General features: G+C 38.9%; 1 protein-coding gene and 1 long non-coding RNA gene across 19 annotated transcripts in view; one reads left to right on the forward strand and one right to left on the reverse strand.

The window, feature by feature from the left end:
• Positions 1-20,351, reverse strand: part of SCMH1 (Scm polycomb group protein homolog 1) — a 140,580-nt gene that overhangs the window by 11,877 nt on the left and 108,352 nt on the right. For 17 of the 18 annotated variants that reach the window (XM_036232603.1, XM_036232600.1, XM_016140010.2 and 14 more), the window contains 3 exons: positions 18,551-18,677; positions 7,178-7,378; positions 5,190-5,381 (listed from right to left, as the gene is read on the reverse strand). In XM_036232603.1, coding sequence (XP_036088496.1) covers positions 5,190-5,381; positions 7,178-7,378; positions 18,551-18,677 — 520 coding nt within the window. The remainder of the gene's footprint in view (positions 1-5,189; positions 5,382-7,177; positions 7,379-18,550; positions 18,678-20,351) is intronic. The other variant, XM_036232665.1, reaches the window with a different exon arrangement.
• Positions 4,605-12,690, forward strand: LOC107508309. Its single transcript, XR_004954480.1, has 3 exons — positions 4,605-5,192; positions 8,637-8,822; positions 10,760-12,690. It is a non-coding gene; the product is annotated as an uncharacterized LOC107508309 (long non-coding RNA).

A 20,351-nucleotide genomic window follows, 5' to 3' on the forward strand; every position in this document is an offset into this window, starting at 1 on the left:
GGGAAATGGGGAAAAACAGTGTAGCTAAAATGTATAAAACAAAGAGAAAAGTTTGGAGACATAGGCAGGGACAAGATCATGCAAAACAGTGAAAACCAAAGTAAGACATCTGGATTTTATTATAAGTGCATTAAAATTCCACTAAAGAGTTTCAGTGGACAAGAACCATAATCTAATTACACTTTGAGAAGACCATTTTGGCTATTAAGTAGAAAACGGACCAAGAGAGGTAGTAAGGTGATGGGTAGGCCAGAAAGGATCTCTCAGGCCAGGAGAGAGAGGATGATAGAGAAGGCTGTAGAAATGATAAGATGAACATGGATTCAAGATACATTTTAGATTTCCACTGCCAGCTAAGGTAGAGTAGATATGCCATACTGCTTAAAACAAGTAAATGAAAGACAAAATATATGAAATAACAGTTTTCAGACATGATGCATCATGTAGTACAGAACAGTGATTCCTAAAAGGGAAACAAATGTTGCGAGTCCTAGGCTTGCTCCCACCTTCCTATCCGGGGACAATTTCCGGGCCACAGTACAGAGAGGGGAAGATTGGACAGAGCCCAGTGATCCCCCTGAGATGAGGTGATGGAGCTGAGAGTCCAGACAGGCCAAGGCAGCTGAATTCACAAGCAAGAGCCCTAGATAGGTGATTATAATTATATTTCATATGTTCAGGAAGGTAGAGAAAAGACTGAGTATAGAAAGCAAAGACAATGAAGATATAAAGCAAAAACTCATATTGAATCTCTAGAAATAATATGTCTGAGATGAAAAATACATGGGATGAATTAAAAGTAGATTAAACACTGTAAATGAAAAGATCAACTAACTTAAAAATAGTTTTGAATTTATCAAAAATAACCACACACACACACACACATATGCAGAGGTGGAAAGTTTTTTTTAAAAAAAGCATCAGTAAACTGTCGGAAAACTTCAAGAGGATTAATATATGTCTAACCTGTAAGGAGCGGTGACAGAAAATATATATGAAGAATGACAGAAAAAATTCAAAGTTGATGGAAAATATAAACCTACATATCCAAGAAGCTCAGTGAACGCCAAGCACAAGAGGCATAGAGAAAATCTCACCAAGCACAGCATCATCAAATTGCTTAAAGACAACAATAGACAGAAAAACTTAAAAGCATCCATAGGAAAAGGACGCATATAAGAGACCAAAGATAAGAATAACAACAGACACCATCAGAAACCATGCGAAACAGAAGACAAAGGAGCAACATCTTTGAAGTGTCGAACAACAAAGGTCAACCAAAAATTCTAAATTCAACAAAAGTGTATTTCAAAATAAAGGGCAAAACCCCCCAAACTTCTTCAGAGATACAAAAACTGAAAGAACTCACTCCAGTAAACTATAACTATAAGAAATGTTAAAGAAAGTCCTTCAGGCAGAGAGATGATGACATAATTGGTTTCACACAAAAGAATGAATAATACCAGAAATGGTAACATAAGAGAGTAAATACAAAAGAATTTTTTCTTATTTAAAAAAAATCTTTACAATATGATTACCTATTTAAAGTAAAATAATAACGATGTCAAGTGGGCTTTATAGTGGGCTTTATAATGTACGTAAAAGTATGTGTAACAATAAATAGCACAAAGGCCAACAAGTAAGAAATGAAAGAATACTATTGAAACGTTCTTATACTATATGTAAAAGTGATACAATTATTATTGTAGATTGTGATATATAAAAAATGTAAATGTATAATATAAACTAAAGCAATCACTAAAATAACAAAACAAAGACTTATAGCTAGTAAGCTAACAAAGGAAATAAAAAAGAACTGGATTAATCCATAGAAAAGTAAAAAAAGAGAAAAAGAGGAACATAGATGGAACAAATCTCTCCATCCACAGCTTTTGCCTTTGTTCTTTGAGTTGCTAAAAGTATAGATTTGGGCTAGATAGTTCTTTCATTTAGATAATTACAGTAATGGTGCTTTTAGTTATGAAAGACAAGGCCTAGGTATTGTGTAGAAGGAGAAAGCTGAGACAAAAGGAAACAAAATTATTTTGGATCATAAATTAATTTTGAGTTGCCTGCTGATAACTTAAAAAGGAGGAGGTGTGGGATGGAGGGAACAGAGAAATCAGAGGAGAAAGGGAATCCCCTAAAACTGGAGTGGGCCCCAGAAAAGGCAGCAGGCTGAGGCTTAAGGTGAAAGAAGACAGTAAAGATATTTATTATAATAGCTGATAAATATTAAAATAAAATGTTAAATTGTTTCTTGTTCTTTGTGATAATTCTTCTTCCTTCCACCCTTCAAACTTAAGTACAAGTCTATTACACTAAACAACCTTGTGTTAGTTTTTTTCTGAAATGAAAGATGAGGTACTGACTCGGGCAAAGGACTGTATGTAAAGACCATCAGTTATGGGAGTTGAAGGGGGAAGAAGGGATTAAGAACTGAGTCAGATGCAGGAATTCACAGCTAGAAGTGGCACTACCAGCAAAATGTAACCTTATTCTGGGTTACATGGGATGGGGGTTCATTTTATTTCATTTAGATTTGGATATAAAAGGAGAAGAAAATCCCTGAATCTAGAAGGACTTGCAGAGTTCTACACGTCTTCAACTAGTTTCCCTGCCTACTATCTTGCTCCATTCCAATCATTCTCCCACACAAGTCCTGAGTTTTCTAAAGCACAAATCTGATTATGTTACTTTCCTGGCTTTAAATATTTCAATGGGTCCTCACTACTCAATGATATATTTTAAAGCCTATAACAAGGTCAACTAGACCCTCATAACTGGGCCTCTGCCAACCACTTCAGCCTCATCTCTCATATTCTTCTTCTACTTTATATTCTATACTAGACATTCAGTTCCTCTGAAACAGGCCGTGCACCCTCTTGTCCTTCACATTCTCACATGCTACTTCATCAGTAGGTAAAGTCTTTATTTCCTGTCTCTGTCTCCTTGGGTCTATGGCATTTTCATCTGATTATCTTACTCCTTCAGGTCCAAGCTTAGATGTCATTTTTTTTTTTTTTCTGGAAAATCTGTAGGGAAAAGGGCTCCAATAAGCATCTAGTTAACAGAGGTGGCACCTTTGGATGTTGAACAAGCAGAACTATGTAACCAAGCAGAGGGGAGGGCGTGATAAACATCAGATCCAAAGGGCAAACCAAAAGACAGCCCTTGTCCAGATCCAACTCTTTGGCAGATGTTTGGGTAATTGATCAGAAAAGTGCAGGAAATGATAAACGATCAGAGGTGGAGCAAAGGGTCAGAAAGGCAGGTATGTAGGCAGGCAGAAAAGATAAGTGAGGGAGCACAGAGGAGTCAGAAATCTAGGCAATGCTCTGACTCGTCTGAGCATAGTTAAAATGCACATTTCAGGGAAGCAAATAGAAACTAGGGTGAGAGCAGCCAAGTGGCTGAGCACCCACTATGAGAAACAGAGGTGAGAGAGCACAGAAAGATGAAGAGAGTTGCTGAATCTGTTGAAAATGAAGGAAGGAGAGGGGGGCAGCCAATGGTGAAATGTGATCATCCTGGTATTGGTCTCCTTCTTGATGAGACAGAAGAGTGGCTAAAGCTTGCTTCCTCTTATCTGGTAGTTGAATCTGAGAGATGCAAACTGGAACTGAATTCCCAGGAAAGGTCATGCCCCCAGTGCCAAACTACCTTTGACTGCAGGCCCATGATGTGTACCCCAACCAATCTCTGCATGCTGCTACCAGTATGTTTCTCTTAGTTCTTGATGACGATATTCCATTGAGGAATTCAGAGCTGCCATTTATTTTTTTAAGAAATCTGTCTTTAGACTAGCAGCTATGCTCATGGACATGCTACCTCCTCTTATGTGCCTGATCTTCCAGAATCCCATATAGGCTTAATTTTCATTACTGAAGTGCAGCTTAGAGCTCCTGAATGCCAATAGCTGGGGATATTTAACAGCCTGCCTTTGTCTGCGCCAACTCCACCATGCCCAGCCCAGACTTGCAGTGGAACATTCTAATTATAAGTAAGAAAGCTTTTTTTTCTATTCTTAGAGATTCTGATGCTGCAAGAAAGCAATCTAGAGCAGATCAGGTGAGAAAAAAATGAGTGAAGGGTCACAGATATGTCTGTAGGGACCAGATGGTCTGGCCCCCATAAGCAGTATTTGAAATTCAGGTTATCTTTTTGCAAGTTACTTAGGCAATGCTCATTTGAGTGCAAAAATATAGGGGGGAGGGGTAGTGGTGGCTGGGGGCTGGGTGAGCAGTCACTTCCCTGAGCACATTCTTCAGATGTGGCACTTTTATTAAAAGTGGTTCTGTTTAAGACAATAATAAAAAAAAAACTACAGGGAAGACAGTGTGGGAACAAGACTTGTGTAGAAGGTCAGAAGGGGGCACCTTTAAGATTTACGCTCCCCTATCAATAGCCCTGACACTGACAGCACCACCTCTGGATTCCTCGGGCCAGGACAAGGTCCACAGCACTCCTTTAAAGAGCCGTCCTCCCTCTCTCGACAACGACCTACCTCGCTATGTTTAGGGCCGAGCTTTCCTTCCCTCCCTGTCGTCTGTGTCCTGGGCTCCAGATTAGAGATGCCGTTCCATTCACTCTTTAACCTCTCTCGGAAGTGCTTAGTCACTGATCCGGCCACGTGGCATCCGCTTTCCCGTTGTGGGTCTGGTATGTTAACTAAGAAGTTATTTTTCCAGCCTAGTTAGAAACAGCAGGAACTTGAATTGACTTGCTAGACTGGCAGTGCTGGAGGAGTTAGGGCCACGTGCCAAAGGAAAGAGTAGATGGCCAATCACCAGGGAGCAAATTTCTCAATCTGTAGCTTGAGACTAAACCCTCCTGCTGGCAAGGGAGATCTATGTTAGGCCTTTGCTGCCAGATTCACACTGGGGGATGTACTGTGACTTCACAGTGGCTCCACATGCAGTTTGGAGCTCAGAAGAATTCTGAACCATCTTTTTCTAGGGATAAAAATCCAGAAGAAAGGAGGTTAATCCTAGAGAGAGGGGACAAAATCCTGAAGAGAGAGTACAGATGAGAAGAGACCAAAGAGTCCCACACGTGGCAAAAGTAAGAACAGAAAACCAGACCTCCGGATGGTAGGTGCCAGGCTAGCAGATGTGACGGCTGGCACTTGCTGGTGCTGCTGCTAGTCCTGCCCCCTTCCTTAGCCCAGGCCCCATCCCAGCTCCTACCTGGTAGGTACCTTTCGTGGCTGTGGCTGTACTCTGTGGTGTTGAGTGACAAGTGAGTTTGTGTAAAGGGCTGGTTGCCAAATAGATTGTCACTGCGAAGGTTGTGGCAGAGTTTCTCCAGGAAGCGGAGGACGTAGGTGATGCTGTTGACTGCCGGGAGGTTGAGGGTGTGCTGTTCCCGGTCAAACACGGCTGTGGAGTGAAGTAAACAGGGCTGAACGTCAGCTGGGCAGTTCAGTGCAGCTCTAGGCAGGAGGAGTCCAGCCCATGGCTTGCCTCAGGCTTACCTGGTTACACAAAGGCAATCAGTGCCCAGGTTTCCTCCCTCCCTCCCCTGTGGGTTTGATTTTTGCCTCCAACTACAAAGAGCTTGCAATAATGGGAGTGGCCAGGCCAAGTCTGTTGTACCCCGGGGCTCTGGAATGATTTTACTCAACCTGTGAAAACAACTGTGAAAATAATTCTATCTGCTTCATCAGTTGGCTGGGCCTTGCCCAGGAAATCTGTTCATTTAGGGTGCTATTTCCATAAGAACTGCCCAAGAACAGAGGAGGTGGGCAGAAGAGGAGAATACAGCCATTGCCAGCAATGGTTTAGGTGCACAATCCAATCTTTATAAGGGCACTGGAATTTTGGCAACATTTGGAACTATGTCATGTTTGGTTTTATTTTACCCCCTATCTACTTCTATTCAAAAAGTATCTGTATAATCCTGAAAAAGCAAGGGTCTCTGCATTTGTCTCTGAGAGCAGAAACAAAATGGGGGGATAGGTGATTCTCAGGAAACAATTTGGGGGCAGAAGAACCCCAGAGGAGGTATAGGTGACAGCAGCTACAGAGAGGCAGTAAAGACCAGGTCCCTGCAGACTGCTGCACAGGAGCCAAGGAGAGAGAGGGAGTGGCCTCAGCCTCAGAAGGAAAGGAAGGCTTGATTTCCTGTGTAGTTACTCAGCCTTCTATTAAAATTCCGTCCCTGCCTGTCTCATCTTCCACCTGGCCAATCACTCCCTTGCCCAGGCTTCTATATCACCCTGTACATATTTCTCTACTGTAACACCCCTCATAGTCAGCTATGAGATATTCTTCCTTTTCTACCAAGGCAGAGCCTGAGCCTTCATCCTCCTTTCTCCTCCTCCCCCAGCCAGCATGTTTGGCAATAACCTCTGACATATAGTAAGGGCGCGATGAGTGTTTACTAAAAGAATACAGTTGGATTATTTATGGGGTTTTCCATGTCAACTGCTTCCTGAGGCTGCATACTGCAACTTGTTAGAAGGAAGGGGCAGGAGATTATAAAGTAGCACACAGTTAACACCGAAAGGCTTTAGGTCAAGTCTTCATGGGTTTGGTGGGTAAAAAAAAGGGGGTTTGGACTTAGGAAAACTGAAACAGAACTGAGATACACCAAAAAAAGTGAACATTCTCAGTGACAACACCACCACCACCAAGAAACACTGTGCAGTTGACTCAGACTCACATAGCAGGAAAGAAAGAGGAAATGACTCCTCCCACTCTGCCCTGGGGTTCAACTTTCTTGTATTAGGGCTGGCTTGGGACTGGAAAACTAAGGAGTCAAAAGACTCTCAAAAGGAGTTCAAGGTTCCCTGATGCCAGGTGGGAGGCCGTGGCAGTCTGGGTAAACTCTCCTTTGCTATAATACAGCCCCTACTTTGATTCTATCTTCTGGCATGTCTTTAAAGCAACATACTCATATATTTTTTGTATGGAGAGGTGAGGCAGGCAGACAGGAGAGGAGTCTGTTTAGAGGCTCAGTTAAGCAGAGTCTGCGTGCATATTCTATTTGGCAAAGGTTTGCATAAGGCTGAGAGGGGCTCAGGGAATTGAAAATGAGGACTCTCTGAGGAAAGGAACACCTTCACAATTCTCCAGTGTCTACAGGTGGGAACCAGGTTACCTTGTCAGAAATCAGCCAGCTGAGAATGGCTGGCCCTGTGGCTAGGAGGCCATATCAGCCCAAGGGAGCTTACCTGAGATAACCTCGCCACCGTGGCCCTGTTTGAGGAAGCCGAAGACAGTTTTCTGGTGATAAGCGCAGTCAATGCAAGCCTGGACAGCCTGCTGCAATACCACGGAGGCGCGGGCTGGCCCGAAATGGTCAGGGAGCTGCTGGACCTTCTTCTTGTCTAAGTGGGGGCCTGTGCTGCCGTTCTTGTTCAAGTAAATACAAACTGCAGGAGACAAAGAATTAAAGAAGCTTACAGAGTACTTGGGGTAGAGAAGTTAGAGAATAGTTCTTTTTTCTTCTTTTGTACCCTGGACTCTGGTCCTGAGCAGGATTCCCAGCTGCTAAGCTGGTGATACACCATGGGAGGGGGTAGAGGGTGGCTGTGCCCAGCTGCTGCCAGCCCAAATTGCATGACCAAAGGCTCTGGGAACAAAGCCTGCTGGAGGAACAGCTCAGACCAAAAGCCAACGCGTGCGTAGTAGAACTTGCACTTTGTCTTCTGTGCACTGAAAAGAAAATCAAAACAATTTCCCAGATATATGAACTTTCATTTTTTATACTTGGTTGCCTCACAATTTCTTTGTGTAGCTTACCGTACATACCCAAGGAGTTGTGGGGCCATGGCTATATTAGGGAGAGGGGGGAAGAGGAGAGGAGAGGAGAGAGTGAGTGAGTGAGTGAGTGTGTGTGGCTTTGGACTTAGATTGGCCTCTCCACTGGTCACTTGCCCTGCTTTCTGTTCTGGGCCTTGAAGTCCTTTTGTTACTTCTACATCAACACTCATGCCCAAAGAAAGTAGCAAAAATAGGAAAAAAAAATGGAACAAAGGAAAACATGAAAGGGATTGAGGGTCCCATCTAGATAGCTGTTTGTTTCAGTATTTTCTGAATACTGATAGCTAGGCGCTGTCCTAAGTACAACTTTCCATCTGGCACTGTGATGGGGTAAGGGATAGGTGGGTATGGAAAAAAGAGGCTGTCCTAAACAGAATTGCTTCCTTGGTCTCTGGAGATGACCCATAGCAGCCTGCACAGCTATGACATTCTCCCTGCCGATCTGACTTCTAGGCTTCTACCTGAGTAAGGGGTACTCTCCTTTTTCACACTGTCATGGCTCACTAACTAAAAAGGTAGAAGGGCAAAAATTCTCTTTTGCTATTAAAGGCAAAAAGGATAAGAGCAATATCTGTGTGTGCTGTGGATGGACTGCTTTCCTCTTTGGGTCTCAAGCTTACCATGGGTAAAATGTGGGAGCTGAGCCGGATGTTATCTGAGAACTTTCCTACTTTTATTATTCTAACTCTAAGGGGAAGCAAATAACACTATACCACTTTCTAAGGTGAGAAGAAAATGAAAAACAGAAACGGAGAGGCAGGATGTGCAAGATGACAGGTGAAAAAGAAAGAAAGGAAAAAAGAATGGGTAAACGAGATTAACTGAAATAAACATTTAACTCTGTTGTCTCCTAAAACCCACAAAAAGGAGCCAAAAAACAAGAGAGGAGACAACATAAAATTCTGGAAGCTGGAAAGCAGACTGGCAAAGTAACAACTGACCTAGCAGACCTAAGAAAGCTAAATCCTTAACCAAGAATGGGGAATGATGTCAACTAAACTGTTTCACCTAATAATTCACAAAAGACCCAAGAATGGGCAGGTGCCTCTGGAGGTGGGTATAAAGGTAGACCTAATAATCAAAGGACTGGTTGATTATTAGGTCTATATAGGATTTATATAGGATTTCAATATCAAAATATGATTCTTTTGCTGAAAAATGCAAGAACTCACAGCGATAAGAATAATGAAAATAAATGAAAACATTATAAGTTCATACCAGCTTAGTCATAATAGCCCTAAATGAGAACCAACCCAAACGTCTATCAGCAAGAGAATAGATATACACATTGTGGTATATTCATTTATTGGAATACCACTTGGCAGTAAAAATGAACTACTGATAGGGTGCTTCTCACAAACATTACTCTGAGGGAAAGACTAGATAGAAAAGAGTACATATGGTAGGATTCCCTTTATATAAAGTTCAAGAACAGGAAAATCTATAAGGTAACTTCTGAGGTAGGGCAGGGGGAGGATTTGGGTAGAAATGACTTTCACATTGATTGAGGTAGTTACATGGGTGCTTACACTGACTAAAATTCATCAAACTGTACCCTTAAGACTAGTACATTCACTGTATGTAAACTTTACCTAATTAAAACACACGAAAAGGAAAAAAAAATATAACCAGTATAGCAGTTTAAAAAAAGAAATCCTACATGGATTAAAAGGTGAAATATAAAAGGTAAACTATTAAACCCTTAGAAGAATGTGGCAGTTTTAAAACATGGCCCCCAAATTCTTTGATATCCCTTTCATCGATCTCTGTGATACTTGGTCAATAGTCTATGGTAGAAATGACACTGTACCAGTTTCTGGGTCCAAGGCTTAAGAAGCTTGCAGTTTCCACTTCCTGTTTCTTGGGACATTCACTTTTTGAAACCAATGACCACGTGTGAGGAAGCAAAACCACCCTGTGGTGAGGTCCATGTGGAGAGAAACCAACAGCCAGAACCAACTTGTCAGCATCCTCCACTCCTAGTCGGGCCACTACAGCTGATACTGCATGGAACAGAGACAAGCTGTTGCCAGCTAGCCCTGCCGACAGTGTTGTTTTCAGCCATTGAGTTTTGTGGTACTTTGTTACATAGCAAAAGGTTACTGGAACAGACTGCAGAACCAAAAGTAGAGTGCTGCAATAACAGAAACCTGACACACATGGCACTGAGTTTGGAAAAGGGCAGCAAAAAGAAGCATAAAGGGCCACAAAGAGGGTGTTGAGAAAGCTGTCAGTAAGGGCTTAAAGGAAAGTGAGGAAATTCTTAATGGAAGATGGATGACAGGGACACTTGTTAGGTAGTGATGGGAAGTTTGACAATACTGTCACTTGAAGTAACATGGAAATAGAAAATGTACCTGATGAACTCCATGAAATAGCTAAGGTGATTTCTAGACAAAGTAATGAAAGTACCATCTGGCTTCTTCTCACTGCCTATGATAAAAATGCAAGATGAAAAGGATGAGCTTAAAAAATAACAAATACGAAACATAAAGAATCCCAGGATTTGCAGTGTTCAAAAACAAAACTGCTCCTCATACCTGTCTCACCATAAGGCAGGTAATCCTAAATTATGAAAGGGTCAAATCCAGAATGGAGCAATAAAATCTCTTGTTAAGATGTCAGAATTATTTAAGGCTATGCTCCCCAGACTCTTTCAGACCAAAGGCCCTCTAAGAATCTTATGGGCACATCTCTCAGATTCTCTCTCTTAAACAAGAGAATTTTTAAGAGTCTTATGGGCATTGTCTCATAGTGGCTATATAGGACACCCAAACTAGAGAAAGGCTTATCTTTAAAAGATTTGTGTTTGTAGCTTTTGTCTAGTCAGGTAAATCCCAACAGTATTCATAGAAAACCATCGAAGTTCTAAGAGAATCATTCTGGAGGAAACATTGCAGGCTAAGACTAAAAGGTACAAAATAAAAAGAATCTTTTAGATTTGGTTCTACAATCTGTTCCAATAACCTTTTGCTTCCAACCTTTCACAGGTAGGAAGAAGACCAAGAATGCGATCTCAGTTTTCTTATGTTAAGGAAATAATGATTCAGAGGACAAAACCAAGAGTAATGAAAAACGACTCCCAAAAAGTACTATTGGATCTAATTAAATTGGTAACATGTGCCCAGCTGGATATCAGGATTTTTATAGACCAGTGATGACTTCTTTGTGCTTCTAGTCTTTCTACCCTTTGAACAGGTGTATCTATGTTATCATGTGCCAGTCCTACCATTGTATGTTGAATATGTGGAGAGCAGACAACATATTTCTTTAATTCGCGAGTCTTCAGATTGGGAAGAACTACGTTCAAGGAACTGTACCTGAGAATGTGCACCTGAAATGTCTCATTTGCACCTGGATATGATTTAGATGATAAAATCCTACATTTGAAGCCTGATGTTGCAAAGGGATAAGACTTTTAATGGGAAATCTTACAAGGAGAAAAATAAATATTCCAAGTGGAAAAATGTAAATAATTTATGTCCAGAGAGTGGACTGATATTCCCTTTCTCTTGAATCTGGGCTCTGTGACTACTTTATCAATAGAATATGATGGAAATGATGCTACGCTTATTTTGGAATCAAACCTTAAAAAAATAATAACCTTCACTTTCCTGTCTCTTGGGACACTTGCTTTTGGAATCCAGTCACCATGGTATGAGGAAGGCTAAGCTATCCTTTGGAGAGGTCCATGTAGAGAAGAACTAGCACCAATTTTGCTGGCCACGTGAATAAACCATGTTGGAAGTAGATTCTCCAGCCCCAGGTGAGCCAACTGATGCCATGTGGAAGAGAGATGAGTTGTCTTAATTTTAAAATAGTTGAATATATTGATATTACCTTTTTCAGGTATATAAAAGGTTATGTGCCTTTTCTGTTATAGTTTATGCTTATTGTCTTGCTTTAAAAATCCTTCCCAATCTTAAGGCCATAAAGATATTTTTGTATACTGTCATGTTTTCGCTTTCTACTGCATCCATGAAATCAGAATTGGAAGTTGTAAAAAATTTTGGAAATGGGTCCAGCATATAAAAGAGCTTGGAAGTACCTACTCCATTCTAACAATAAGTAAGAAGAAGAACAAACTGAAAAATCAACAACTCATTTTAGGTCCATCAGAGAAGTGAGGTTACAGGACAAATTGCTGCCCCTCAAATTTAGAGAGGTAGATGAATATAGAAAATAACAATTTGCTAGAGCAGAAACTCATGAGAGGAACCAGTGCTAAGGTAAGAAAATCTAAACTGTAATTGATGAATTGCTGGAAATTCAGTGTGGACAACTCTGAGAGTTACAAACTCCAGGGGGACCCAGTCACAAGGGGTCCCCAAACTTTTATGAGTTTTACTTCCAGGAGCTCGACAATGTCCTCACAGTGAATATCAGAGAAAAATTCCCTCAGACAACCAGCAAGGGAAGGGGCAAAGGAACCATTTTGAAATACAACAGAGCATTCTGTTTTTCTTGACAAGGTCTGCTTAATTTACCAGAGCATACTTTGCTGGAGTTTGATCAGACCCTAACCAACCCGGGGGAAGTGAAATACCCAACTCCAGACCCCTCCAGCCATCCTGTTCCACCTAAAAAGGGTTGAGAGGACTAAGAAGCAATGGTAAAAGTCAAAGTCTGGGGTCACAGGCTCACCAAAAGACTGAGACCTACTTCTAGGACTACAGAATACTTCTCCTCCCCCTCCACCTCATTATTACATTATTAAGGACCTATTTACTCTTATAGTTGGAGACTGCAGCAAAAGCAGGAAATTTATAGCACTGAATGTATATATTAGAAAAGAAGATCTAAAATCTAAGCTTCTATTTTGGGAAACTAGAAGAAGAAGAGCATATTAAATCCAAAGTAAGCAGAAGAAAAGAAATAATAAAAATCAGAGCAGAAATCAATGAAATTGAAAATAGGATGTTAACAGAAAAAAAAATATAACCAAAATTCATTCTTTCAAAAGATAATAAAATCAACAAGCCTTTAGAGAGGCTAAATAATGAGAAAAGAGAGATGGTATAAGTTACTGATAACAGAAATGAAAGAGAGGACATCAGTACAGATGCGCTGTCATTAAAACGATAATAAAGAATACAATAAATAATTCTACACCCATAAATTTGATAATCTAAATGAAACGGATCAATTCTGTGAAAGATACAATCTGCCAAAACTCATTTAAGAAGAAAAAGAGAACCTGAATAACCTATATCTATTGAAGAATGAATCAATAATGAAAACCTTCCAAAATAGAGAGTAGCAGGTTCAGATGGATTCACTGGTGAAGTGTACCAAACATTTAAGAAATACATTTTACCAATTTTCTATAATCTATTTCAGAAAACGAAATCAGAGAGAATACTTCTTAACTCATTCTAGGAGGCCAACATTAGCCTAGAACCAAAACCAGACAATGGCATGTGAAAATTGATAAAGGAAACCTCAACTAAAATTGGATTTGGGAAGGCCCGTAGAGGGAGCTCTCACACTATCATCAATTACCTCAAATAGAAACATGTCAATTACTTGGAACAGAAATATGTCAGTTATAGATCCCAAAAGGAAGAGACTTACTTTGCACTTCCAAACAGAAACTTCAGCTACTTTAGAACTCCAGCAGGACGAAGAAATATTTTCCTCCTACCCTAAAACAAGTCCAGCCAATGGAAATGCTGCAGCTCAGCCAACAAGAAACTGTGGTCACCTAAACTCTTAATTTCCTTCAATTAACTTTCATTTTTCTATTGATGCTGATGACTTCCTTGCCCCCACTTTCCTTTCTATAAAAGCCTTCCATCTTGTATAACACCCAGATTATCTCTCTGCTAGATGAGATGCTGCCCAATTCATAATCGTTTCATAAAGCCAATTAGATTTTCAAATTTACTCAGTTAAATTTTATTTGTTAACAGACATTACAAGAAAATTAGAGACCAATATCTCTCATGAAAATAGATGCAAACATCCTCAACAAAAATGTTAGAAAATTGAATCCAACAATATCTAAAAGGAATTTTACACTACAAACAAGGTATGCAAGGCTGGTTCAATATTCAAAAATTAACTAATATAATCCATCACATTAACAGGCTAAAGAAGGAATATCACATGATCGTATCAATGGATTCAGAAAAAACCATTTGACAAAAATCCAAGTCCCATTCATGATAAAAACTCTCAGCAAACTGGAAATAAAAGGGAATTTCCTTAACTTGATACTTGATAAAGAACATCCACAAAAAACCTACAGCTAACATCATGTGTAATGGGAGAAACTAGAAGCTTTCCCACTAAGATCAGGAACAAGGTAAGGATATCCCCTCTCGTTGTAACTTTTCAACATTATAAATCTGTTAAGTCCTAACTAATGTAGTAAGACAAGAAAAAGAAAGGTATACAGATTGGGAAAGAAGAAATAAACCTCTCTTTGTTCACAGATGATGTAATTGTCTATGTTGAGAATGTGAAAGAATCAACAAAAAAATTCCTGGAACTAATAAGTAATTATAGCAAGATTGCCAGATACAAGGTTAATATACAAAAGCCAGTCTTTTCCCTATATAACAGCAATAAACAAGTCTAATTTGAAATTAAAAACACAATACCACATTAATACCTCCAAAAATGAAACAAATATAAAGCTAACAAAGTGTGTACAAGATTTTTATGAAGAAAACTATAACACTGATGAATAAAATTAAAACAAGAACTAATGGAGAGATATCCCATGTTTATGGTAGGAAGACTCATTATTGTCAAGATGTCACTTCTTTCCAATTTGATCTATGTATTAAATGCAATTCCAGGCAAATTCCCGGTAAGTATTTTTGTGGCTATCAATAAAGTGATCTAAAGTTTATGTGGAGTGTCAAAAGATCCAGAATAGCTAACACTATATTGAAGAACAAAGTTGGAAGACCGACACTAGGCCACTTTAAGACTTACCATAAAGCTACAGTAATCAAGATGGTGTGGTATTGGCAAAAGAACAGAAAACAGATCAGTGGAACATAAATACAGAGCTCAGAAACTGTCCCACATAAATACAGTCAATGGATCTTTGACAAAAGGGCAAAGGCAATACAGTGGAGGACGGTCTTTTCAACAAATGGTGTTGAAACAACTAAATGGCAAAAAAGATGCAAAAAAAAAAAAATGAATCTAGACAGGAGTGACAGGAACTCTCATTCACTGCCTGTGGAAATGCAAAATGGTCCAGCCATTTTGGAAGACAGTTGGGCAATTTCTTCCAAAATTAAACATACTCTTACTCTACAACTCAGCAATCTCATTGCTTGGAATTTAACCAAAGAAACTGAAAACTTATGTCCACATAAAAACCTGCACACAAATGTTTATAGCAGCTTAATTTATAATTGCCCAGATTTCGAAGCAACCAAGATGGCCTTCAGTAAATGAATGGATAAATAAACTATAGTATCACCAGACAATAGTATATTATTCAGCTCTAAAAAGAAATGAGCTATCAAGCTATGAAAGAACAGAAAGAAAATTTAAATGCATACTACCAAGTGAAAAAAGTCAATCTGAAAAGGCTACCTACTGTATGATTCCAACTATATGATATTCTGGAAAGAGCAAAATTATAGACACAGTTAAAAGATCAGTGGTCGCCAGGAGTTTGAGAAAGGGAAAGATGAACTGGCAGAGCACAGAGAAATTTTAGGGCAGTTAAACTATTTTGTCTAATCCTATCATGGTGAAAACATGTCATTAGACATTTTCTGAAACTCACAGAATGTACAACAAGAGATAACCTTAATGTAAACTGTGGGCTTTGGGTGATAATATTTCAATACAGGTTCATCAATTGAAACAAATGTACCCCTCTGGTGGAGGATGTTGATAATAGAGAAGTCTATACATATATGGGGGCAAGGGGTATATGGGAACTATCTATACCTACTGCTCAATTTTGCTGGAAACCTAAAAAACAGTATAGTAAAACATTTAGAAAACAAAAAAGCTCTTCATAGCAGATGCAAATATCAATAATGGGAAGTAGAATATAAACATTTCCTAAATGTATGTAAGCAATCAAACTTCCTAAATGTATGCAAAATCCTTTTATGCATAACATCTTGAAAGACTAGTTTTCCACCAAATATCATTTGGAAAATGCCATTAGAGTAATAAATAATAATACTTTTAAAAGTAAGATGTCAGAAACAAAAAACTCAATACAATGTTTGGAAGATACAGTTGAGAAAAGTTTAAAGTAAGTTGAGCAAAAGACAAAGAAAATAGGAATAAAAATAAAGAGAGTTAAGAATATTAGAGGAGATCAAGAGATTCGATATCTGAATAACAAATATGCCAGAAAGAGTTAATAGACAAAAAGTGGAAGACAATCATTGATAAAAAAATTTAAGAAAATTTTAAGAAACTAAAGAATGGAATGGGCACACTAAGTGTCCAGCATAGTAGGTAAAAATACTCACGTGTTAGGTAAAATTTCAGAATACTGGGTATGAAGAGAGGCTTCAAAGAGAATAAACAGGTTTCATATAAAGCTAAAGATGTAAATCTTAGAAAGATTTACATGAGAAAACAAAAACATGGGAAATAGCAAACTGAGGATAACACAAAAGATTGGTGAAGAGGAGGTCAAGGAATTCTGAAGGATCCAGGAAGATTTCTTTTAGAGTTTGAAATAGAATGTATAATGTAACTGAATGCAAAGAGATGTATACAGTAGTAAGATAGTTTAAGGTTGAATTAATAAGTACATAGCAAAATAAATACATAATAAATCCACAAGATTTACTCTGAAAACAAAATGTTGAGCAACAAAGGGAAAATAATCACAGTACACTACATGGCTCAATTAAGAAAGGCATTTAACAAGTTGCCCGAACAAAATACTGAATTTCAATCTAATCGAAATTATAATAGGATATTGAAACGGTATTAAGATAGAGAAGTACATGTGGGTGGGTAAGGGCAAGGAGATTAGAGTGTTACATCCTCATCTTCTAAAGTGGGCTGTTAGTTGGAAAATGTCTAAAGCTAAAAAAATAGCAATAGAAACATCCGATTTTCATATACAGAGGTAAATACAAGAATCGGCTGAATTAAAAGTGATTTCCTTTGGTGAGCAGCAAATGACGGGGAATTAGGGTGGTTCGTTTTGTTTTTGTAATAATTTTTGTAGACCTACTGTTTCCTTAAATTATGAGCATATAATAACTCTTAAAAAGTGTTGTACAGTTAAAAGAATGGAAGGTAAGTAATAAAGGAAACAGTGTGACACACAGCTTTTAATCTAAGACAACTTTTAATTTTATTGTTAACATCTGAAGGGACTATCAGGTAACTTGGACTAATCCTATCATTGTACAGGTGTGAAAACTGAGGCTCGGAAAGGGAAATGATTTCAAGATCACCAGAATAAGCCAAGGTCCAACTGGGGAATGGTGACACAGTGATCAGTAAAAACTGCTATAGCCTGGCCAAGAGACAGAAATGGACACAAAGGTTCCATTTTTCCTAGGCCGTGAGAAGCAGGCCAAGGAAGGAATGCCAGCTCAGTGACTGCCAGAAGAGATGGTTGGCCTCATTTAAAAGGAATAGTGAGGCATAGTCATGAAGCTCCCATTGCTGTGGATCTTCTAGGTATTGTTGAAAAGGCACATAGGCACCTAAGTGGTATCTAGAATGCTATTGGGTAAACCAAGAATCTAAGCATCTAGGGGGCATGTCATGAGTTTTGAAAACATAATCAATATTTTCACCAAGGTGTGCATTTGTCCTTACTTCCTCATTCTTGGTGCTTAGGCACAAAGGCCACTGGTCATTAATCTAATGACACTTGGACTAAACAAACCCAGTAATTGACATGGTTAGAGGCAAATGATATGTTTGGAGAAATCATATGATAGGACCCTGATGAGAACTGGACATAAATGCCACAGGCTGGCTCTATTGTATTACAAAGGTTATTTGGAGGGGAAACTATGGTTGGCCTTCCCTTTAAGCTCTAAAATTCTAGGATATGGGCAGAGATATACTCAACTCCCTCCAAGACAAGACTACCTTAACTTCCATGGGGATACTCCAATTGATTAGACATCCCTAAAGAAGACAGAGTATCTGCAGAATAAAAGAGTAAGGTTGTACACATGGATTTTAATTTACACATAAGAAAATGAGTATTTTTCTTTATAGATACCTCGTTGGGAAGCTGTGTATCTACTCTAAAGGAGCATCTCTTTTAGCTACCTTCATATATAGTTTAGGGAATAAGAGTTATGAATAACCTAGGGTGATTAAACAACCACTTCAGCTACCAGATTTAGCTCTGAATAAAGTTCACTCTCATAGTACCAAGTTTGCCACCATCACTGATGTTAAAAGAAAAATCAGAGCAGGTTCATATATATTTGAATGTTGGCAGGATATTGTAATGCTGGTAGGGTTCTGGATGGGACCATGCTAAGAATGGAATACCCTCAACTGGAAAAAGTAAGTATTATTACAAACTGGGATAGTGAGCTCCTGGTGGTGGCCCCACCACTACCCCACCCTCATGCACCACCAGCTCCTCAACCCTGAGTTCACAGAATATTTACCCAAGTTTCTTTGATTGTTTTGACAGGATGGAGGTTTCTCTGAAACTATATCTAATGCCAAAGATCTTTTTTAAAAGATCCTATTTATGTTTATAATGTGTAGAGGGCTAATTATTGGTGCAAGACAAGAGAAAGTACAGACACTTAGGTCTGGGGCTTTTTATAGCTAGTACCATGATTTGCTCTTACCTGTGGGGGCCTGCATGGCTGAGCTGGGGATGGTGGCAGCATCTTGGGGTACAGTGCTGGTGTCCGGTTCAGGGGTGCTGGTTGTTGGTGAGGTGGGTGGTGGGTTCAGCAAAGTCCGAGGTTTCCTCTGTCAAAATGGATGGGGAAAAGTTTGCTACCCATGGTAGGCAACTTGTCTTCTATTTCTAGCACTTAATTCATCCATGAAACTGAAATATACCTGTACATAGGGCTATGTTTTATCTGTTTTCCAGTAGTTATCTTGCCCAAAGCTGTATGTACGGTAGATGCCTAGTAAATATTTTCTGAATCTATGTATAAGATTCTGAGCTTCTGTAAAGCCAGAGCTTAATTCACTGTTTTTTTTTTTTTCCATACTAGCTGCGACATTATGATTTGAAGTTCTTTATTAGTTGGGCAGACAAAAGCAAAATAGGAGGAAGTGTTGTGGCTTGACTTTGTCATTACTTTGCACTTTTTCTTTCTCTTGAAAAATAGAAATGAACCTTCCCCAACTCATAAACTACTTTCCTCTGCCTACCTCTTCAGCTCATTACCTGCCATTTATTATTTTTAACCTTATAATCTAGTAGTAATCTCTAACTACATCGCTTCTCTAAAAACCCTGCAGTTTTACGTGGTCCACACTTTTACGATAATAAACCGTCCCTCTGCCTGAAATGCCCTTTCTTTTTTCATCTTACAAATATCAGTTTATTAGGAAGCGTTTCTAGATTTTCTCTAGTTATTGTCTTTTTTGTGCTATCTCTGTACTTTGTATTGTTGCATTTGTCATAATGTACTGCCATTATATATTTATATACTGGTGTACACTATTAACCTGGAACTCACTGAGAATCTGCTTCTGAGTACCATTTCCAGCATGGCACTTGGCACATATGTCTCAATAAATGTTTTTCAACAAAGCATACAGCATAGAAATCTAATAATGGGGGAAGTAATAAAAATGTTTTGAGAGACATCTAATATCTCCTCTTTGCTGATCAGGGCAGTCTCTGGGAGAGAAAGATCTCAGAAGGTTCTTTCTAAGATACGGTTTTCTAAAAGCCTTCCTGAATGTAAGGAAAACAATCATCACTGAAGTACATAAATCCCTGTTTACTAAATTTCACACAGGGTATATTGCTGGGAGCTGTATAAACCTGTTTATTTTATAGGAATGTATTATCTAAAGAGCACCAATGACAGCAAGCATACATTATAAGACAGCCTGGCCTGTGAAAGTAATGAAAATACTTATGAAATGTGCAAAGCACAAAAGGGACATAGACATCTCCTCATATTTTTTGATATTACTAAAAAGTAAAAATCCAAATAAGCAATTGGGGAAGAAAGGAATACCAGTTCAATTTTACTGAGTTGTTGGTAGGATTTCATGGGGTCCCTGAAAGAACAACTCTGATAAGTAAGGTACCCAAATATTGTAGAAGAAAGCAGAAAGATGAAAGACATTATTATTAGTTGACATAGGTGCAATTACATATATTGCATCTACTCATATATTATCTCATCTCCATTTTATTGGTGAGAAAACTGGGGCCCACAGCCTTACTTATAGAAGCATTCCCAAAGTCACACAGGTGGAGATGAGATATAAACCTAAGTTTGTGTGGCTTCAAAGCCTATGTTCCAGTCACAAGATGTCTTTGCTTTAGAAATGAATATAGAGGTCATGGGTTAAGTGGAAGGGATATACACTTATAGAAATAGGCAAAAAGGACAGGAAGGGAAATTAAGGAGTAAAATGCCAGGCCATAAAATACAGGATAAGATGAGAATT

This window comes from Rousettus aegyptiacus, unplaced genomic scaffold (assembly GCF_014176215.1).
Source record: "Rousettus aegyptiacus isolate mRouAeg1 unplaced genomic scaffold, mRouAeg1.p scaffold_m13_p_1, whole genome shotgun sequence".
Lineage (NCBI taxonomy): Eukaryota > Metazoa > Chordata > Mammalia > Chiroptera > Pteropodidae > Rousettus > Rousettus aegyptiacus.